The 22,998-nt window shown below is 41.1% G+C and overlaps 2 protein-coding genes across 2 annotated transcripts in view; one reads left to right on the forward strand and one right to left on the reverse strand.

Annotated features, from left to right (window-relative positions):
- LOC138141907 (ceramide synthase 4-like) overlaps positions 1–17,894 on the forward strand; it is a 19,213-nt gene extending 1,319 nt beyond the window's left edge. The window contains exons 2-10 of the mRNA XM_069062831.1: positions 7,794–7,911; positions 9,838–9,956; positions 10,145–10,202; positions 10,904–10,954; positions 14,228–14,320; positions 14,949–15,077; positions 16,277–16,383; positions 16,764–16,920; positions 17,709–17,894. Of these exons, the coding sequence (XP_068918932.1) occupies positions 7,794–7,911; positions 9,838–9,956; positions 10,145–10,202; positions 10,904–10,954; positions 14,228–14,320; positions 14,949–15,077; positions 16,277–16,383; positions 16,764–16,920; positions 17,709–17,894 (1,018 nt within the window). The remainder of the gene's footprint in view (positions 1–7,793; positions 7,912–9,837; positions 9,957–10,144; positions 10,203–10,903; positions 10,955–14,227; positions 14,321–14,948; positions 15,078–16,276; positions 16,384–16,763; positions 16,921–17,708) is intronic.
- Positions 17,895–21,028: 3,134 nt separating this feature from the next.
- Positions 21,029–21,578, reverse strand: LOC138141989 (mapk-regulated corepressor-interacting protein 1-like). The gene is made up of 2 exons (XM_069062936.1): positions 21,194–21,578; positions 21,029–21,092 (listed from the first exon to the last, which is right to left on the reverse strand). Exons 1-2 carry the CDS (start codon positions 21,319–21,321, stop codon positions 21,029–21,031), a joined length of 192 nt encoding a protein of 63 aa, XP_068919037.1. The 5' UTR covers positions 21,322–21,578.
- Positions 21,579–22,998: the final 1,420 nt, after the last annotated feature.

Genomic DNA, 22,998 nt, shown 5'->3' on the forward strand with positions numbered 1-22,998 from the left:
TATCTATCTATCTATCTATCTATCTATCTATCTATCTATCTATCTATCTATCTATCTATTCCCTCCAACTACTCTAATACTGAATTACAAATATATTCTTTCCATGTAGGAATGTAAACAGTTTATGTTTTTATCTTTCTCTTGTTTCTTGTATTTGAAAGTCAAATTTTCTATTCCGCTTTGGTCTTTTCAACAAGAATGCTTGAAAGTTCTCTATTTCATTGAAATTCCATTTTCCTCCTGAACTATTATACTCAGAGATGCTGGATAGATGATTATTGGTTTTAACCCTACCTTTTTTGGCCTCTGGAATATCATATTCCAAGCCCTCTGATCTCTTAGAGTAGAAGTTGCCAAATCTTGTGTTATCCTGATTGTGTTTCCACAACACTTAAATTGTTTCTTTCTGGCTGCTTGCAATATTTTATCTTTGACCTGGGAACTCTGGAATTTGGCTACAATATTCCTAGGAGTTTTTTAAGGATCTCTTTTAGTAGGTAATCAGTGGATTCTTTCTATTTCTATTTTACCCTATGGTTCTAGAATATCAGAGCAGTTTTCTTTGGCAATTTTCTTTGTCTTTTTTTTTTTTTATCATAGCTTTCAGGTAGATCGATAATTTCTAAATGATCTCTCCTGGATCTATTTTCCAGGTTAGTAATTTTTCCAATGAGATATTTCACATTGTCTTCTATTTTTTCATTCTTTTGGTTTCATTTAATAATTTCTTGATTTCTCACAAGATCATTAGCTTCCATTTGTTCCTTTCTGATTTTTAAGGAATTGTTTTCTTCAGTGAACTTTTGGATTTCCTTTTCCATTTGGTCAATTATGATCTTTAAGGCATTCTTTTCCTCGTTGGCTTTTTGGACCTCTTTTGCTATTTGGGTTAGCTTGTTTTTTAAGGTATTATTTTCTTCAGCATTTTTTTAGGTCTCCTTTAGCAAGCTATTAACTCATTTTTCGTGATTTTCTTGCATCATTCTCATTTATCTTCCCGTTTTTTCCTCTACTTCTCTTACTTGATCTTCAAAACCCTTTTTGAACTCTTTCATGTCCTGAGACCAATTCAAATTTTTCTTGGAGACTTTGGATGTAGGAGCTTTGACTTTGTTGTCTTCCTCTGGTTATTTGTTTTGATCATCCTTGTTACCAAGGACTTAAGCAAGTACCTTTTCACCAAGAAAGTAATCATCTTGCAATCTGATTTTCCTCCTGTTTGCTCATTTTCCCAGTCAATTACTTGACTTTTGAGCTTTTTGTTAAGTGGAGGGTTTACTGCCCCAAGCTTCAGGAGTTTTGTGCAACTGTTTTCAGAGATATTTCTAGGGACCTGTAAATTCAGTTCTTCCAAGGTGGTATGATCAAAAGAGAGGTGCTTACTCCTTTCCTGATCTGTGAGCAACCATAAGTACTCTCTTCTTCCTTGGATAAATGAGGAGGAATACCTCTCAACTGCTGCCACAGTCTCTGCCATGCCAGCACTCCTCCTCACCCCAGAAACCTTGGACTATCACCCAGATCCAAGCATTGGCAAAGCAAGAGAATCCTATTTAATAGCCAGCAAGGAGATCCCTGTAATCCCCCTCTGATCAGCTGCTTAATTCTCCTACTGTCTATAGAACAGGAGCTCCAGGAAAGCCACAGCTGTGGTACAGGCTGACATTGCCCTGTGGCTGGGACTGGGGCTGGAATTAGACCACCCTCCTCTCTCATCCAGGTGAGAGACCTTTCCCACTGACCTTTGAAGCTGTCTTTGGCATTTATAGGTTGAGAAGTATGGAAACTGCCACACCTGCCAGCGATTCTGTGCCCTGAGGCCTGCTACAGACCCTCCTGTGCCAGTGGCCCACACTGGGCTGTGCTTTGCTCCCAGCCCAGTGTGATAGACCCTCCCTGTTGTCCAAATAGATTGTTTTAGGCTAGAATTTTGTTTCAGTCTGTCATGTTGTGGCTTCTGCTACTCCAGAATTTGTTTAAAGTCATTTTACAGGTATTTTGAAGGGTTTTGGGGAGAGCTCAAGCAGGTCCCTGCTTTTACTCTGTCATCTTGGTTCTGCCCTTCCTATTTGAACTGATTCTTGATGAAAGCCAGGGAAGTCAGATTAAAGTGAGGTTGGAGAGCATTCCAGACATTGGTGGACAGTCAATGAAAAGTTGCAAAGTCAGGAGATGGCACTCTCTGTTTGAGGAACAAAAAAAACAAACTTTGTTGGGATAGGGGTAGGGTAGTAAATACTGTAAAGATAAGAAGGAGCCAGACTATATGGAACTTTAAAAGCCAGAGGATTTTATATTTGATTTTAGAGCTAATTGGAAACCATGGGAGTTTTTTCCATAGTAGGCTAACATGGTCAATCCCATGAGGAAAATTCCTTAAGAATAGATACAGAGGGAAGTGAGCAGAACCAGGTAATTGATTTATATGGTAACAACAACATTGTAAAGAAAAACAGCTTTGAAAGACTTAAAATCAATGAATAACAAACCTGCTGACCTCCTCTGACTTCCCATTAGAAATATGATAGACTCAGAGTGCAGATTGAGACATATTGTTTTGGATGTGGCCAATGTGAATCTTTGCTTTGCCTCACTTTGAAAAATGCTACATAGATTTTTTTCTCCCAGTGGCAGGGCGAGGGTTATGGGGAAGGGAAAGAGAGATTGTTGTTCATCAAAAAAAAATTAATCTTCAAGATTAAAAAGACAGAAAAGAAAATCACTTGAACCCTCCCTTACAACAAAGAACAGTGAAGCCAAAACAACCACTGTAGCTACCATGTTTGACAGACTATGTAGTCACAGTTCTTCCCCTCTACAAGTAAAATAGGGCAGGCAAATTTCCACATTTCTTTTCCAGGGTCAAGATTGATCATCATGATTGTATTGAATTTGGGTTTGTTTTGTTATTTTCCAATTACTAGGGTTTTGTTATCCTGATTCTACTTACTGCATGTCACATCAACTCATTCAAATTTCCCATATTTCTTTGAATTCTTGATAATTTTTAAATATTACATTCCATTTATTTATACTACAAAGTGAGATTTCCCCCCATTGATGAACAATTCACCATATTTTTAGGTGTTTTTTTTGCTACAAGGAAGAGTATCATTTTGAGTGTTTCATTGCATATAGGACCTTTCTGTTTTTGACTTCCTTGAGGCACATGTCCTGTAATGTGATATGAGGGATATTAACAAATGATAGTTTGCACACACACACACACACACACACACACTCACAAATCATTTTCCAGAATGGTTGAACAAATTCACAGTTCCACCAAATAATGCTTCACTATTCCTACCTTCCCACAAACCTATCCAACATTGACTATTTTCATAACTTTTCATCTGGGTCTATTTTCTAGGTATTAAGTTAAAAGTTGGAATTGCTTTTATTTATACGTCATTCTCTCACTCTTTCCCTCCCTCACTCCCCCTCTAACACAATTTGGGCCAACCTTTCCTATGGCTCTTAGGAGTTAGCAGTGCTTTTGAAAACTATTTGGTCATATGCTATTATTACTTATCTTTTGGAAGATGGTTCTCATATATTTGTGATTGAAAGCTTGAATACTAGAATTTTTTTCACAGATATTTGCAATATCTCTGATGCAAAGATTCCTTTCCACACTCCAGGTTATTATTCTTAGGATTTATTTTTCCTTCATTTATTTCTTTTTTATAAATGTTAGACTCTACTTCACAGCACTGTATGTCTGTACTTTTTTCCTATTTCTTTTTGACAAAATTTATGATTTCATGTGTAAACTAGATGACTGAGTACATATGGCATTGGGCCTGGAGTCAGGAAGACCTGAGTTAGAATTCATTCTAGACACTTAAAAGCTACTGAGATCCTAGGCAAATCAAACCTCTGACAGTTTCCTTAAATGTAAAGTGGGAATAATAATAGCATCACTTATCCCCTAGGATTGTTGTAAGGACCAAATGATACAGTCTTGGTAAAGCACTTAGCACAGTGCCTGGCATAGAACAAGAACTCCCCCCCCCCCCCCCCCCCCCCCCCCCCCCCCCCCCCCGTCTCCCTTGTTTCCTTCTTCCCATTTAAAGGCCCCCAAACTGTGGCTAATCTGCATACTTAGGCAATTGAATTTTTCTCCTGACCCAGTTAGAAAGATGTTCACATTTCACAAAGACTTCAAGGCATAGACCAATCTTGTTTACATATTAAAACCTCATAATGTGTGACTACGACCTATGAATTTATCAAGTGTGGTGGTTTTCAAGTTAAGCCTTCCTCCTCTTATATTTACACTAATTTAATCATAGTGTATTCATTTATAGGATTTCCCTGACCTCATTAAACCTTTTTTCTTAGACCAGTCATGGAAAATTATGGATGAGGAAAGGGAGACGCAGAAGAATGAAGTCATTTACCCTACGTTCCACAGGCATTGAGGAGTGAAGCTGGCATTTTACTCTAGATGCCCAGACTCCAAATGCCAGTCCTCTTTTTACTATGCTGATCATGTAAAGTAGGTTTGTGAGGTTTTTTTCCTCATAGCAATTTTATGAGATTGTGCTATATGAATGTAATTATATATAATTGGACTATAAGAAATGGAAGAACTAAGGTATCACTCTTTGCAGATGATATGATGATATACTTAGAGAACCCTAGAGAAGTAAATTAGAGAAGTAAAAAACTACTTGAAATCATAAATAAATTTGGCAAAGTTGCAGGATATAAAATAAACCCACATAAATCCTCACCATTCCTATATATTCCTAATGAAGTCCAACAGCTAGAGATAGAAAGAGAAATCCCATTTAAAGTTACTGTAGACATTATAAAATATTTGGGAATTGATCTGCCAAAACAAACCTAGGAAATATACAAACACAACTACAAAACACTTTTCACACAGAGTCAGATCTAACTAACTGGAAAAACATCAGTTGCTCATGTCTGGGTCGAGCTAATAAGATAAAAATGACAATTTAACCTAAATTAAATTACATATTTAGTGCTATACCAATCAATCTACCAAAAATTACTTTATAGAGCTAAAACAATAGTAACAAAATTCATTTGGAAGAACAAAAGGTCCAGAATATTAAGGGAATTAATGAAAAGAAATGCAAGGAAGGTGACCTAGCCATACCATGTTTTAATCTGTATTATAAAGCAGCAGTCATCAAAACTACTTGGTACTGGCTGAGGAATAAAGTAGTGGATTAATGGAATAGATTGGGTACATGAGACTCAGCAGTCAACAACTATAGTAATCTACTGTTTGATAAACCCAAAGACCCCAGTTTTGGGGATGAGAACTCACTATTTGACAAAAACTGGGAAAACTAGAATATAGTATGGCAGAAATTGAGCATAGACCAATATCTAACACTATATACCAAAATCAAATCTAAATGGGTGCATGATCTAGGTGTAAAGAATGATACTGTAAGAAATTTGGGAAAGCAAGGAATAGTTTACCTATCAGATTTATAAAGAAGGGAAGAGTTTATGATCAAACAAGAGATAGAGAGCATTATAAAATGCAAAATGGAAAATTTTGATTACATTAAATTGCAAAGTTTTTGTACAAAGAAGGCCAGTGTAACCAAGATTAAGGGGGAAGTGGAAAATTGAGAAAGAATTTTTACAACCAGTGTCTCTGATAAAGGCCTCGTCTTTAAAACATGCAGAGAATCAAGTCAAATCTATAAGAATACCAGTCATTCCCCAATGATAAATGGTCAAAGGATATGGAGGCAGTTTTCAGAGGAAGAAATTAAAGATATGTATAAGCATATGAAAAATGCTCTAAATCACTATTGATTAGAGAAATGCAAATCAAAACAACTCTGAGGTACCACATCTCACCAGTCAGATTGGCTAAGATGACAAAACAGGAAAATGATAAATGCTGGAGAGAATGTGGAAAAATCAGAACACTAATGCGTTGTTGGTGGAGTTGTGAACTGATTCAACCATTCTGGAGAGCAATATGGAACTATGTCCAAAGGGCTATAAATAAGTGCATACCTTTTGGCCCAGCAATACCACTTCTAGGGCTGTATCCCAAAGAGATCATAGAAGTGGGAAGAGGCCCCGTATGTACAAAACTATTTATAGCAGCTCTTTTTGCGGTGGCAAAAAATTGGAAATCGAGGAGATGCCCATCAATTGGGGAATGGCTAAACAAGCTGTGGCATATGAATATAATGGAATACTATTGTGCTATAAGAAATGAGGAGCAGATGGACTTCATAATAACCTGGAGAGATTTATACAAACTGATGTTGAATAAGAAGAGCAGAACCAGGAGAAATTTTTTCACTATTACAGACACAACGTATGTGTGATGACCAATTTTGATAGACTGGGCTCTTCTCAGCAATGCAAGGTTATAAGACAACTCCAAAAGAGTCATGATGGAAAGAGATGTCCACATCTAGAGAAAGAACTACAGAGTTTGAATGCTGATTGAAGCAAGCTGCCTGCTTTTTTTTGTTTTATTTTTTTAATTTCCTCTTTTCCATCGTTCATTCCATCAGTTATAGCCCTTCTTTACAACCTGACTAATGTTTAATGTGAAGGTATTTGCATATCCTGTATTTGATTGCATGCTGCTATGGGGGGGGAGGTAGGAGAGGAAGGGGGAGAAAATTTGAAACTCGAGAAACTGTGGAATTGAATCTTGTAAACTAAAAGTAAACTAATATATAAAAAAAAGAAATGGAGGAAAGCATTATTGAATTATTTTATTGCATTACCTTTAGGTCTGCATTTCAACAAAACTGGATATAACCCTGTCTCTAAATACCCTTATGTAGTCCTCCTTCCATGTCCTTTCTCGTTTACATAACCTTTCCCAGTTCCTAGAATGCTTGCATTCCTTCTCCACCTTAAATTGTACCCAACCTTTAAAGTCCACCTTCAATGCTACCTTCTGTAGGAAGATTTCCCTCACACACCCCTCTCCTCCCAAACCAGCAATTGTAGTGATCTTTTTCCCTTGGAGGGCACCCTTATTTTTTACTGCTCTGATGTATTTATACTGTATTATTATGTGATATTACACATATCTATAGTGACTTCAACATCTTTGGTGTCCTAGACAATACTTTACTTAATGCCTGTGTCTCTCACTAAGCACAAGTCTTTGAACATTTTGTTGCTGCTGTTGAGTCATTTCAGTCATTTCGTGACCTCATTTTGGGTTTTCTTGGCAAAGATACCAGCATGGTTTTCCATTTCCTTCTCCAGCTTATTTTGCAGAATGAGAATGCAAACTGGGTTAAGTGACTTCTCCAGGATCACAAAGCTAGTAAATATCTGAGACCAGTTTTGAACTCATGAAATTGAGTCTTCCTGATTTTAAGCTCAGTGCTCTGTTTATTGCACCATGTAGCTGCCCACTAACTTTGCACATAGTAGGTGGTTAATAAATGCTTGTTGCATCTGAAATCCAAAGAATATTTGTGCTTTGGCTTTGGAGCAAATTTTCAGGGACCCCCCCCTAACTCATTTGCAGGGCTCTTCCTGCTCTCTTCATGATAGCCCAGAGTCCCCCTTTCTGAATGCCTCAGGTGATGGATGAGATCTCACAAAGGCCACCCTGATTCTCTCTGTTCCTTCACAGAGAACCTCTTCATAATCTATCTACTCCCACTCTCCATCTACTTCAGGCTATGTTAATTTAGCTGGGACAGGCCACTTGGTGGGCACAATTTGGAAGAGAGAGAGAGTTCCCAAAGGGCCAGAGATGGAAGGAGAAAGATTTCTGGGTGCTCATTTCCTTCTGTCTCCTCTTACAGGACAATTGGAGTGTCCCTGAGCAGAGCCATGGGTGTGCGTGACAAACTCAGGATCAAGGCTGCCCCCAATCCCATCTTGGAGTCCTTTTTCTGGAAAGAGAGTCAAAATCCCAAAGAGGTGAGCAGGCCCCAGGATTGGGTAATGTTAAGAATCTTGAAAGTGTTAAGCCTCACTACCCTTCAGTAGGCAAATTCACAATGTTCAATGGTTATTGAATAGGAAGTAGGGGAGATTGGAGGGACTGTATATCCAGGACTGCCTCAAATACAGTCTCTGTCTTCTTCTGTCTTCCTTGTCCCCTATCACTCAGATGACTTCTGCCACTGTCTCCTTCTACACCCGTCTTACACAAAGAGGTGGCCTTATGCCTTACCAAGTCTAGTCCCCCTACTTGCAAAAGCAGTTCCATTCCACCCTGTCACTTCTAAAAGATTTCCCTCTATCATCCTTACGATTTCATTTATTTGGGGTGGCTAGGTGGCACAGTGAATTGAGCACCAGCCCTGGAGTCAGGAGGACCTGAGTTCAAATCTGGCTTCAGACACTTAACATAAAAACTAGCCATGTGACCTTGGGCAAGTCACATAACCCCAATTGCCCTCCAAAAAAAGCAAAAAAAAAAATCAATTATTTTCCATCTATTCTTGTCTAATGGTTCCTCCTCTACTGTCTACACGTGTCCATGTTTTCCTCATCATCAAAAACCCTCCCTTAATTCTTCTATTCTCAATAACTTAACATTTCATATCTCTTCTGCCATTTATGGCTAAACTCCTTGAGAAGGCTATCTTCAATAGATACCTTCACTTCCTCTCCTCTCATGCTTTTTGCATCAACTTCTTGCAATCCAAATTCCCATCTCATCATGGAAGAGAAACTCCCCTTTGTAAAGTTATCAATGATCTCCTACTTGTTAAATTAAATAATTTCTTCTCAATCCTTATTCTTTTTCATCTCTCTTCAGCCTTTGACTCTGTTAATCACACTTTTCTGTTTAATACTGTCTATTTCTAGGTTTTTAGAATACTACTTTCTATGGACTCTTTTCCTACCTATTTAACGGATCCTTCTCAGTCTCCTTTGCTGGATCCTCATCCAGATTATGCCCTTTAACCACAGATGTGCCACATGGTTCTGTCCTGGGCCCTCTTCTCTTCTCCCTCTTATCTACTTCCTTTGGTGGTCTCCTCAGCTCCCATGGCCATCTCTTTTTTCTTGATTCTCAAATCTATCTATTTTTTGCAACCTCTCTACAGATCTCCAGTCTTGAATTTACAATTTCCTTTTAGATACTTCAAAATGGATGCCTGGTAGGTGTCTTAAACTCAGTATGTTCAAAAGAATTAACTATCATTCTCCCTAATACCTCCTGCCCTCCTAACATCCATTTCATGGTCGAGGATGCTACCATATTCTCAGTTCTACAGGCTCTCCACCTAAATGTCATCCTTGGTTCCCCACTACCTCTCACCTCTCATATTCAATCTGTTGCCAAATGTTTGTTAATTTTACCTTTCTAATATCTCTGCAATAGCCCATTCTCTCCTCTGACAAGTCTACCACCCAATTACAGGTCCCTCATCACCTCTCAACTGGACTACTGCAACAGCCATCTGATGGATCTGCCGGCCTCAATTCTCTGCCCACTCCAATACATCTTTCACTCAGTGGCCAAAGTGTTTTTTATCTTAAATCTCAGATTTTACCATGTTATCATCATGCCGAATAAACTGCAATGCTTCCCTGTGTCCTCTAGGGTTAAATACAGTATCTTCAGTTTGGCATTCAAAGCCTTTCAGAAGTCTCATCCCTCAACTTTCTAGTCTACTTACACCTTATTACCTTGACATAGTCTTTGATCCAATGACCTCTTTCATCCACTGGTTTCCTTGTTCCATGAACTAGTCACTCCATCACCCAGATGTAGCCATTTTCTCTGGCTGTCTCATATAATTGGAATGCTTTCCCTCCTTGACTTTGCCTTATGGCTTCAATGAAGTCCCAGCTAAAATCTCCACTCCTCTTGTCTTCTGATGTTCTCAGGATGATCTGAGTCACCTTGCCCGCCAGTGTGGCCTCTCAGTAAGGCAGGTCCAACGCTGGTTTCGACATAAGCGAAAACAGGAGCAAACGTTGCTGAACAAAAAATTCTGTGAATCCAGGTAATCTGGGAAAGACCTGGGAGAGACCTGACCCAAGGGGATACAGTTTAGGGTCAGGGTGCTATGTAATGAGGTGTGATTGACAAAGCAGCAGCCCTGTTTGTCTGTTCATTGCTCAGCCCTACCTTTTGTCAGTTGATTCTTGTGTTAATCCCATCCTCTCACTCCACCCCATTCTCTATTTTCAGTTGGAGATGTTTATTTTACTTCTTTTCTTGCTTTAGCGGCATCTTCATCCTCTATAAGGTGAGTATCCATTACTCCATCCTTATCATTGGCTGCTTTCTTCTCTTTTCTCCCTTCATCCTGTCCTTTTCTGTCCTCAGTTGTCTTTATTTCCTTTGTTCTTTTCATCTTTAGCTCTCCTTTCTATTTCCATCGGTCTCCTCTTTCTCCACACCCCCATCCTCTTTTTTTGCTCTTTATCTTTCTATCCTTTTGTCTCTTCTATTCTTTTTTCTTTCCTTCTAGCTCCTCCATCCCTGTTTTCTTTGTTTCCTATTATTCCTCCCTTTTTATTTGTTCTGTGCTTTCCTTCTCCATTCCCTTCTGTCTTTATGCTCATCATCTTTCACCACAGTTTGACCAATGCCTTATTAGGCAGACATCCCGTTTACGGGGCCACTCTACCCTACCAGGTTATGTTAGAGAAAGTAGAGGGACCAAGTACTGCTAACATGAAAGGAAGGGTGAACAAGACCAGTAGTTCAGGGTAGACCTCTAACAAAGGTTTTGCTTGGCAGGTAGGACTTTGTCATGACTTGGGCAGAGGATAAAAATGATGGATGCCAAAATAACGAGAGCTTGTGAAGTTGAACTGAGATCATTCCTGTTGCATGCTGGGAGTTTCCTGAAGAAAGATAAAAATTATGGGACAGATCCCTTACATGTAGGGGCTGGCACTGGTAGGGGTAGTTTTCAAGGAAATGATCCCTTGTTTCTTCTAGGAGCCGTGGTTTTGGGACCCTGTACTATGCTGGGAGAAATACCCCAAACAAGTGAGTATTTCTAGGAAAAAGATGGGTGTCAGAGTTGAACAAGAAAATAGGCTTCAGAAACTAAAGTTGGCACAATGCTGCATCGCAGAATCACTTAATCACTAGGCATTTATTAAGCACTTACTGTGTGCCAGCTATTATGTAATTCCTATGAGATGCAAAGACAGAAGTGAAACTAGCCCTGATCTGAAAGAATTTACATTTTGTCCAAGGAGACATGTACATACATATGTAATATATTCATAGGATAAAATTGCACATGTGGTCTAAGTAAGGTTTAGTGGATTATTTGGTATTATGGCACTAGTCAACCATCATGGCCACCCTCCTTCCTTAATACGCGTTACTGGCTCCTTTCCTCATTCATCCTCTACACATATACTAAGGTAAACAAAGATATGTCCTGATATTGCCATATAGATGAAAAGAAATATGTATCTCAATAATCAATTAAGTTTGACCCTACTCCAATTTATAAATAAACTGGAAAAACCTTTTCTCATGTAAGTTTTCTCTCTCCCTTTCTTTGCCTTCTTTCTCCCTCCTCTTTACTCTCAAAATCTTTAGTCTCATAGATTAAAACAATACCTGAGTACTCATGTAATTAATTGAATTAGCAAACGAACATTTACAATGTATCAATAGTAATTGAAGTTTACAACCCAAGTCTGCACTCTTCCAAAGGAGGGATAATAATCTTGTAAAAGAAGATTTTCATAACCATTGCTGTTGGTCCTTCCCCAACTCCGAAGAGTTCTTTCAAGATAGTTAAAGGAATCCAGGCTTAGAATGAAGAAAATCACTCTGGCTTAAAAATGAGAACTGAAGCTTCTGATTTGAGAAAGAGAGGTTATGACCACAGAATCCGGAAGATATTACAAAGAGTTGACATTCAATGGCTAGAGACTTTCATTTTGGCATCCACAACCCTCTCACATAGTTAAACACTTTTGGCCAAGTTCACAATTTCATAATTCTGAGCCTTTTGCATCCCATCTTTATTGCGTGGTATAAATCCAAGCAAAGACTGAATTATAACAATGGATAACAACTATCATAATCCCTATGCAAAGAGATCTTTCTGGTTGTGGTACATATAAATATATTCATGATAAATATAAATAAATACAAGGTAGTTTAGCGTAAGTGGGCACTGGTAACTTCAGGAAACAGAAATTTACTTTAGGCAGAAGAAAGGTTTTGACTGTGTCCTGAAGGAAATCAGGAATTATGTGAGACAGAGGGGAGGAGTCAATAATGATGACAAAGTGAGTAGTACTCTGGATAAGGATAGAGATGCTCAGAAGAAGGGTAGATTTTGGCAAAAAGATCATGAGTTTCATGTTAGACAGGTTGCGTTTCAAATTCTAGGGGACCTTTAGTCTGACATGACTAATAAGCAAGTAATGAAGCAGGATTGGAATTTGGGAAAGAGATTAGACCTCAGCATGTAGGTCTTTGAGTTATCTATGTAGAGATGCTAATTAAAGCCTTGGGAGCTGAGAAAGTCAATCATGAAGAGCATGTAGAGAGGGAAGAGGGTCCAGGACAGAGCCTAAGCAGGTAACCACAGCGACGTAGTTTGACATGAATTTTGGATCCAATGAGAAAATATGCTAAGATAACTTCTTCCAGCTCAGATCTGCAGAAAAGTCTCAGGAGAAGCAGAGAGGAAGAAGGAAAGGGAGTCACCAGAAAAGTTTGTGTCAGCAGCTTCCGAAAAGTGGGGAGAGTCAAGCCAAGAGACACTTACAGTCTGCTGCTCTGTCCAGAAGCAAAAAAAGAGCAGACCTTCTGAGAAAGACCCAGAGGAGGCAATAAGACCCAGGGTGGGAACCTTTGAAGCCAGGATTATTGTAGCAACCAGAGTGGTGTGGAATAGAAGAGCCAAAGTGCTTGGGCATTATAAGAGCCCAAGCGTCCCTTCAGAACCTTAATCTCTTCTATGAGTATTGAAAGAATTAAGTAAGAAATACTGAAGGCCTGGACACATATTGGTTCTGTTCTGAGAATGTAAAGAGGAGAAAGAGCAGATAGAGTAAAAGAAATGTGGTAGAGAAAGAAGGAAGATGGGGTGCATTTGGCTGTTTTTCATAATTGAGGTGTATGAGAAGAGTAGGAGGAAGGGGGGAGAAGGCAGAAGATGAACCCCTCTTTTATCTGAAATTGAGGTATGATTGAACATGCACACACACAAACTGATTTAGGAATACATCAAACCCAACAGGGAAACAAGTGGAGACAGTGAGAAGGTCGTCTATATGGGAAGATAACATTGTTGAGGAAAGAGTCACAAGCAAAACAAACATGAATCTGAAGAGGAGATTAAGGAAGGGAGGGAATAAAAGAAATGCAAAATCTAAGGTGGCACCCGCCATGTGGGAAATAGATGAACAGATTGCGAATGAATTGGAGCATTACTGTGCTTTTAGAAGAGTTCAAAGAGCCGATTTCAGAGCATCCTGCATAATATGGGCTCATGCAGAGTGAGATCACTTCTCCAATCTGAAGGATAATTTATACAAGAAAAACAACATTGTAAAGAAAAACAACTTTAAAAGCCTTAAGAACTCTGATCAGTGAAATGACAAACCATTTCTTCAGAGGACCTATGATGAAGTTATCAGAGAGGAAGTTGACTCAAGGAGAAAGAAGAGACATTCATTTGGGGCATGGCCAACTTGTGGATTGTTTTGCTTGACAATGCTTATGTGCTGAAACAGCTCTGTCTCTGTCTGTCTCCATCTCTGTTTGTCTATCTCTGTTTTCATTTCAGGGATGAGATTAAATTGAGTGGGTGTTAGTGATAGTGACAAAATAAGAGGGCATTTGACATTTTAAAAATGCATAGAAAGGAACGAAGGAAACAAAATCAGCAATTCTGAAAAAAGTTGATTTATTCTATATTTTTCCAAAAGAAGCAAGATGTATAAATGGGGATCCCATTTCATTTATAGCTCTCACTTGTGTTCGGCTGTATATTTGGAAATGAGTTGAGGCATGTTAAAGTTAAGAATAATTTTAAAAAAATCAATTCTATATTCGTCTGATTTTTTAGTCTAGCAGCCGTAGAAGTTCAGGAAAAGGAAATGAGTTGATGTATCAATATCTGACATGGAGAAAATTGGTTCTAGGGGTTCTCTGACCATGAAGTTCAATCTTCTGTGGGATCCTTGGTATCAGGGAACATGAGGCCCTGATCAGTTTCTCTGTACCTTTGCTTTCTGTATTTTTCTTAACTCCATCTCACACCCTGGTTATATCTACCTTCAGCCTCTGCAGCCTGCCTTATACTGGTGGTTCCTCTCAGAGATTGTCTTCTACATCTCCCTGTTGTTTACTCTGTTATTTGATGTGAAGAGGAAGGTGAGTGTGGTGGGGATGCAGGCTTTGGAATGCCTTGGCCTTCCAGAAAGAGTGAAGGAAGGCCACCTTTCAACCCCTAACCTCCTGAGCAAAGGTGCAGGCTTAGGTCTGGCTTTCAGGCCAATGTCTGGGGCCTTTCACAGAGTTTCCTCTTTTAGAAGGGTAGTGGTGGTCAGCCTAGGTTTAGCATGCTCTCTTAGAGAATGAATCAGTGAATTCTCCAGCTCAAATGTTAATTCATTTCAGTTCAATTCAACAACAAGCGTGTGTTGAAGTCACATCATTTAAATCTCCCTCTGACATGTTGTCTCTCTTCCCTGCCCCCCAGAACAACTAAAGCTTCTCCTTCATTTGCTCACTTTTGGTCTCTTGCTTCTTTCTCAACTGCAATGTTTCTACCTGTCCTTGGCAGAACCAAGGCTTCCCCCCCACAAGGCAGGGTGCTCATGTTGTCAGGGTGGAAGTCTCAGGTGGGATGGCGTAGGTTCTCTCTCCCAGACCAAAAATAGGAGTGCTAGCATTGGTTGTTTACTTAAAACATGGGTCAAGGCCTCCTAAGCCTGAGCAGGCCAGTTTTATCCTTTAGGACTGAGGAGGTCCTGCCTCATGGCTGCCCTCCTCTTCCTAGGACTTCAAGGAGCAGATCATACACCATTTTGTTGCCATCATTTTGATCTATTTCTCTTATTCTACCAATTTCCTGCGTATTGGTGCCTTAGTTCTGCTGCTCCATGATGTGTCAGATGTCTTACTGGAGGTGAGTGAGGCTGGCCAGGAGCTCTCATCTGGGAAAGTGTTGCTGGGATCAACCCGAGCTCCTGGGAGCCTCCTATGTGCAAAGGATGAGGCTCCAGGTGCCTCCATCCCCACTGCGGGCCAGTATTCAGGCATCCCACTCCACCATCTCAGCATCATGCCTCCCACATCTGCCCTAAGGCCTCCCCCAGTGCAGGATCCTATAACTCTTTTATCTGTACTCAGAAATGCAGAATGTTGGGGAGGGAAGCATGGAGTTTTCCAAATCTATGCAGGGGATTGGGGTTTCCAGTAGGGAGAATCAAACAGGGTTTGAATAGTTCTGGAGACCTACACAGTACATAGAAGGCCAGAGTAACACGGATAAAGGCATCGATGGCAAAGTAGCAGATTGTACATATGGTACAATGTTGGCGGGGATGGAGAGCGGCGACAGGTTGGATGCCCATTAGTATCCCTGAAGATCTCTATGAGGGTGGAGGATGGGTAGGGACACTTGAGATCACAGCATCAGCTTAAGGAGCACAAGATGAAGAGGTATGACTAGACAACACTGTGGGTGGAAAAAGCCCTGGGGTTTTAATGAAACTTGTAAGTTCACAGGGTGACATGACAATGAAAAATGTTAAATGGACCTTGGGCTGCCTTTAGAGAGACCCGGTGTCCAGAATATGGGAGCTGATAGTTTTCCTGGGCTCTGCACTGACCAAGCTACATTGCTTGTATAGTACATAGTCCTACATTTGGGAAAGATACTTTAGATAGAGATGTGTCCCCAAGGAGGCATGTTAGGGAATGAACCACAAACTTCCAGAAGAGGGTTGCCAGGATGTAGCAGGGACTAAAACTCATGCCAAATAAGGTTCAGTTGAAGAAACTTGGGATGTTTGACTTGAAGAAAAGAAGGATTGGGGTTGGAGGTGGTGAAGGGTAGAAAGACTGATTTCAAGTGTTTGAAGGGTTGTCACATGGGAAGGGCTAGACCTAAGTAAATATTTCATAATGATCAGAAGTATCTAAAAGTAGCATCAGCTGACTCTGGGAAGTCAGCAATTCTCTATCACTGATGGTCTTCAAGGAGATATTGGCTAGTTACTGACTGAGGAGTCCCAGAAGACATTCTTAATCAAGTATGGGCTATATCAGAGGCCTTTTGAGGCCCTTTTGAACTCCAAAATTGACTTTTTTCTCCCCTCCCAGGTTGGGAAAATGTTTAATTATGCAAACTGGAAATATTCCTGTGATATAACCTTCCTCATCTTTGCCCTGGTGTTCTTTGTTAGCCGACTTATCCTCTTTCCAACCAAGTGAGTCTGATCCCTGCAAGTGAGGTGGGGTGGGTGAAGGAAACGGGGAATTTTTCTGAGCCAGGAGGGTGAGGGGCACCTAAGCATTTTTGATTTCGGACCTTATGGTAACTACAGCTTCTTCCTCCCTCCTCTAAGTAGTGAACTTCTTGATTGGTAAGTCCTTCTATGTATGGGAAAGATGGGATGGGGACTCCATTAGACTTGGAGGGCCTGGAGGTTCTTTTACCTGGCTATTTTCCCATTCCTAGAGGTCCCCACTCTGTTCCCTCTCCTTTCCTGGAGCTGTCTCTCTGATGACAAAGGGCAGTCTAGAGGCCAGACCCTTACATATTCAAGGGACCCATTCTTTATGACCTGAATTCTTCTTTCTCTTGCAGAGTCCTCTACAATACCTATTATCTTTCCCCATCCTACTTACACTTCTTCTTTGGATTCTACTTCTTTAATGGTCTCCTGATGGTCCTGCAAGTTCTCCATGTCTTCTGGTTCTCCCTTATCCTCCGCATGCTCATTAAATTTTTTTCAACTCGAGGGGTATGTATTGAACTGTTCTTGATCTCTGTGTAGCCTTGGGTCTGACTCTCCTGGCCTGTTGTCTTACAGTTTCCCATTCTGGGAAGCTCAGATGAATAGGATGCCTGGTCCCAGATACCCCTGTAGTTGTGACAGACACTGGGTTGGTGGTGAGGTTGGGGTACAAGGGTGTGCTGAAGAAGGACGTGGAGAATGGAACATCAGTTTTGGCATACTAGAGGCAACAGGGATGCAAGGAGTGCTGGAGTGGGGTCTCATTGAGAGTCTTGCTTCTGTTTCTTTTTCTTATTCTTGTTCTCATTTTTGTCATTGTTGCTGTTGTTCTCCTCCTCCTCCTCCTCCTCCTCCTCCTCCTCCTCTCCCTCTCTTCCTTCTCTTCCTCCTCCTCCTTCTTCTTTCTTCTTCTTCTTCTTCTTCTTCTTCTTCTTCTTCTTCTTCTTCTTCTTCTTCTTCTTCTTCTTCTTCTTCTTCTTCTTCTTCTTTTCTCTCTCTCAATTTCCTCCCCCCCTCTTTCTTCTTTCTCTCTCCTGATCTATTCTTGACTCTGTCTTACTCCTTCCTTTTTGTTTCTCTTTCATTCGTCATCTCCTATCTCTCTGACTCTCTCTAAATTACTTAAAACACTTTATTTCCACTTTCCCCCACCATTCTTTTTCTGTACCTCTGTGTTTCCTCTTGTCCCTATATCTTGTTCCCTATTGTGTTTCTGGTTGCTTTTTTCCCCCATCTATGCCCATCGTTCTTCCCATTTGTCTGTCCTTTTTCTTTTCTTGGACTTTTATTTTCAGGTGCAGAGTGATGTAAGGAGTGACACGGAGGAACTGGACACAAGTGATGATCAATCAGAGAAGGGAAAGCAGAGGAATGAAAGGCTCCAGACCAATGATATCACAGACACATATACCTTTCCCCGATCCCGGGGTGGTAGGCAGACTGGGTCCTGCCAACTGGTAGGGCATGTTCCAGAAACATAGCCTGACCAGCCAGTGGCTCTCTGATTGCCTGACAAATGAACTCTGAATGGCTGTGCAATTGACTGCTTGAAGAACTAATCATGGACATCATCCAGCTATGATTGAGTATGGACTCCAAAAGACTAGATCTAGGTTGACCTAGAGGTTGGGGACCTTTACTTACATTTGTTCCTATCTTTCTGTCCATTCCCACCTCTAGGAAAAGGGGAAAGAAGGATTATATGCACAGCATTTTAACAGGTTTAATGATACTTCTGTTAAAAGTCTTTCCTCTGAGTCAGTCTCCCCAGACTTGCTGTTGAGTGTGTTCTGATTGCTTAGAAGGTCAAATCTGAGGAGTACTGAGGATGGGCTAGGGATTTTCCAAGCTTTCTGTCTATTAAATCTGTTTCTAGTATTAAGGCATCCCTGAGAGATCTAGGAGTTCTTCAGAAAAGTTTCCCAAAAGGCTGCTCCCACATCACCATTAAAGGCCAAGCAAGTTGCAGAAACTATTCCCCTTAAGGCAATGAGAAGTGCCTGGGGTTGTAGGTCCAAGGTTGGACAGGCTCACCCCCATATCACTCTTAGATTCCTCTCCTCATACCAGCTTGGAACCTTCCCCCTTCAGACACTAGGGAATAAAGGAGAAGGAATGGGGATGTTGAACTTGGGATTCCCCTGACTGAGAAAGAATAATAAAACTCGAATGGAGAAGTGTTCATTGTATCTGAGCCACAGGCCCCTTCTTTCAGCTTATCCCCCAATCACCACTCATCCTTATCACTTGCTCCTCCATGCTTGTGCTAGACACAGAATTCTAAATCTCAGAATTGGGAGGAGCCCCAAAGGGTACACAGTTGAAGCCCTGCTTGAGCAGACTGAGGACTTCCCCCAAACATAATCATGCAGAATCTGCTTGAACACCTCCAGAGATGGGGAGCTCACCTAGCATGTTGATACCATTCTAATGCTGGGCAGCTCTAATTGTTAGATAGTCTAGCAATCCATTCCTATGTTAGCAACTAACTTTTGGACCCAGAGAATGGCAGGGGTGACTGCAAACTCTTTTCCACTGGTGCTCCCTTCTCTGCACCCAAGTGGGTATGGATTGGGTTCCGTCCCCAAGAACCAAGAATCAAATGAAAATGTTTAGGCTCCTATTCTCACATGTTTTTGCTCATTATGCCCCTCTACTCCAGTGCCCCAGGATGATTTACTTAAAATTTAGATTTAATTCATGTTTAGGATCTCCCCTAAAAGTGGAAGAAGTGGGTGCTCAATATACAATATGAATTAGGCATAGGGTAGATATGTTTCCTTCATGCAAAAGAAAGACAGTAAAAAAACCCACCACCAACAACAGACTGACAGGCATGAGTTAACAAGCCTTAGAATAATGAGCAGAGTCAGTTCTGCTACACTCTCCCAGGTGGTCAAGATTTAAAACCACCTCAACAAACCATTTGGTGGGACTACTAAATGGGCATTTTATATTTCACCTTTGTTCTTTGCTAACCAGTAATTTTTTCCAAGGCAATTTTCAAACCAGACCAGGGCTTGGCTTTATCTTCATATAAGCATTCATTTGTTTTCTGGTTCAGAAACACTGGTGCAGAAGAAAACTCATCCTGACCAGATGTAAAGGCAAAGGGAGTCCAAGGGTTGACCACCTTTAAAAAGTTCACCAGTCACCTTTATCATCCCCCAAGCACTGAAGTCCTGGCCAACAGGAAGAAGACAAAGCAACTCCATGTATTGAGAGGTAGAAAGTGAGGGATGGGGGCAATTTAATTTTACTCCCCTACATTATATTGAGTTCCAATTTGCTTCTATGTGATTGCTCCCACTCCTGCCTACTCCCCAAGGACAGCAAGCCAAGAGTCAGAAAGGGGAGGCTTGTTTAGGGAAATTATTTTTATACAGGTTGCTTCCAAGATAGATTACAAAGAGAGATACCCCTAAGGATTTAGAAGAGATCAAGCCCACCCTGCTTTAAGATGACACAGTCAACCCCCGTATCACCCTCTCGAAAGAGCCATCCATGTTTACATACATGCAGCAAGAGGGGACTCCACATAGGTAGAGAGACCCACCTCTGGTAAAGCCTGTTGTTGTATGGCTTGAAGGGGGGCAGAATGGGCATCTCTGACCTCTTCTCCTCCCACCCTTCTCCAAGAGAAACTTTCATTCCTGTCAGAGGAATGAGGAGATCGGGACCAGAGACCACTCTGCTCTCTTTTTTTCGAAATGCCTAATCCCATCTTTATTAACAGCTCCTCAGAGTAATGACAAGCAACTCAGCTCTCAAATTGTAACAGAGAGAAAAAAGGGAGCTACTAGTAACCCTCTCAGTAAAACCACCAGCTGGGAATGGGACAGACCAGGGAACAATAGCAGCCACTGAGCCTCACGGTTTGGGGTGCCTAAGGGAGAGAGGCTGCTAGGAGAGATTTGGCATGGCTGCCTGATAACCCTGTAGAGAATGGGTCCTAGAGGGATACCCAGACATGAGGGAGCTGGGGTCAGTAGGGTTTAGAAAACAGAGAAAATGTCCTCAGCTGGACATCTGGGAAAGGAAAGATGGAGACTTCCCAGCTTGCCCAAGACAGAGGCAGCAGCAGATGTGTACAGTAGAACCAAGTTGTGGGAGGATGGAGCCTTAAAGAACCAATTTGATCCAACCCCCAATGGTCTCAGATCCCTTCATATGTCCCTTGTTCCTTCGTCCTTATCTCAGAAGTATAGGGAGAGATGGGAGGCTTGCCATGCTCAACTGCTTTGGCCTCTAGAGCCAAAGAGGGAAAATGAGGGTTCTAGGCTGCCTGGAGGGCAGACAGAGCTAGGCAATGCCAGAGACTTATAGGTTTAGAGTACAGGAAGAGAGGATGGGTGGTGACAGGGGCCAAGTCCCCCAAGTCACAGTAACAACTTGGAACCTCCCTAAAGAAAACGGAAGGAGGAAAAGGGGAGGGAGGGCCTTGCGTGCCAATCAAGTCCATCCTTGCAGGTACTCAGCCCAACATGAGCATGGCTCTTTATTTGCCCTGCCAGGGAGATGGGCCTAGAGGAGAGGGAGAAAAACCAACATACATTCTGCAACTTCCAATCTTCCAGAGACCATGGGGAGGAAGGGAGCAATCAGGCCACTGCCCTTAGGACTTCTTGACATCTTGTGTGTTCTGGTATTTCGGGTCACTCACGTCAAAATGTTTGAAAGTGTTCGGCTGGGGTTAGGGACCTTTTCTACATACTCCTCCACCAGGCCACACTCAATGCCAGACATCTGGTTCCAGAGGTCTCATTCCATACATTGCCATGCTTCATAAATGAAGCAAATGTTCTCCTCGTGGATTGAAGTGAAGATCTCTCTGCTGTTGCTTGGAGACCGGTGGCTATAATTCCTTTTGCCATTGTAGACAGCTCTAGAGACAGGGGAACTGGTCATAGCTGGGAGTGTCTGGTCTAATCACTCAACTCAAATGCCTGGGTCTCCTTCTTGGTATCAGTCTGATGTTGGGAAGCTCTGGGAGGGCAACTGTTCACCCAGTTTCAGACACTACCACAGCCGCAGCTGCTTCTATCTGGGAGTTTAGGGAATATGACCAGGTTCAGTATAATTTGTCATTTCTTTGTCATTGTTGAGGGAAAAGGAGACCCCCACATTCTACATTCGAGTCTTGACTCTATTCTCACCTAATACCAATTCCGCAATGAATGCACATAAGGAACAGCAAAGAAACCCATTTATCCAAATCATGACCAAACAGAAACGAAAGGAGATATACATAGGAGAATACAAATTAGACAATACAGAATGAAGCTCTCCCATTAAGATCAAGATAATGTTCACCAAAAGTGAACTGATTTCATTTGATTTCAATTGATTTCATCTCAAATGAGAACTTGATCTCATTTAAAGGGAAACTGCCCCTAGTCTCTAGAGAAACAAGTTGGGGAAAGGGACATGATGGAGCCTGCCAGCTCCTTTTGTGTATCGCCAGAGCCTTTTCCTTCAGCAGCCTTAAGTGGGTTGGTCTCTTCCATCTTCTCTCTTGAAGCTGGAAGCCATCAAAGTGCCTTGACACTCAAAGAAGACTTAAAACTTGATGAATTTCCAGAAGCCTTGACCTGGAGAGTTCCAAAAGGGCCTGGTGAAGGTTGGAGTTCTCCCACCAACTTAGTCTTGTCCCTCATGAAGGGCAGGGCATTCATCTCCTCCAATAAGAAAAAGGTCTCATGTAATGCATTTGTAGCCAGGGTTAAACACACGCAGGATGAGCATAGCACTCACCCTTTTCTCCCCTTTCTGTCTCTCCAGGCTGAGCTGATCACTCAGCCAGCACATGTCAGCAATTCCCAGATTTCTACAGCTCGTTCTCTATAGTGTAGGTGGAACTGTGGCTAGGAGAATATACTCCTACCCCTCCCATTCTAGATCCTGAGCTCTGACCATTATGCTTCTTATTTAACAAATCAGCTAATATGGCACCATTAACTCTTTTTGTAAGCACAACATTAGTTCATTTTATATTATGTTAATTTATATGTAGAAGAGAAAGCTTTTCTGTTTTTGAGAATGTATATAAATATACATTAACATTTAGACATTTTTCTTGTATATACTTTCTTAATAAATGCTAAGTATTTATATATTTCATTCCAATAAATTATACTTTTGACTCTTGAATACAAACCTAATTGAAATAATTCTCAAACCCCAAAGCTGTTTAAGGTTGAAGGTTTCCTTTAATAGGCATGCAAAGTAAAAATGCAAAAAACATTTACAAAGTGAGAAATTTAGGCACTTGGCTGGTACAGTGGATAGAGTGCCAGACCTGGAATCAGGAAGAACTGAGTTCAAATACAGCCTCAGATACTAGCTGTGTGACCCTTGGGAAGTCACTTACTCTTTGCGTACCTCCACTCCCCCAGCTGTAAAATGGGGATAATAAAAGCATCTACCTCCCAGGCTTGTTATATGGGTCAAATGACTTAATATTTGTAAAAACTCTTATCACAGGGCCTGGTACATAGTAGGTCCTCAATGAATGCTTGTTTCTTTTCTTCTAGAATGTACAGTAACTTAAAAAAACCTAAAACCAGGAAATTCAAAGTAATTGTT

This window comes from Petaurus breviceps, unplaced genomic scaffold (assembly GCF_028583685.1).
Source record: "Petaurus breviceps papuanus isolate PSGF00001 unplaced genomic scaffold, PetGlider_PUasm1.0 103, whole genome shotgun sequence".
Lineage (NCBI taxonomy): Eukaryota > Metazoa > Chordata > Mammalia > Diprotodontia > Petauridae > Petaurus > Petaurus breviceps.

Bases quoted from the DNA above. Each gene is read 5' to 3' on its own strand.
- LOC138141989 (XM_069062936.1), bottom strand. From the start codon at position 21,321: ATGACCAGTTCCCCTGTCTCTAGAGCTGTCTACAATGGCAAAAGGAAT. The intron at 21,093-21,193 runs ATGGCAATGTAT...CCAGCCGAACAC, and splicing joins ATTTGCTTCATTTATGAAGC to TTTCAAACATTTTGACGTGA.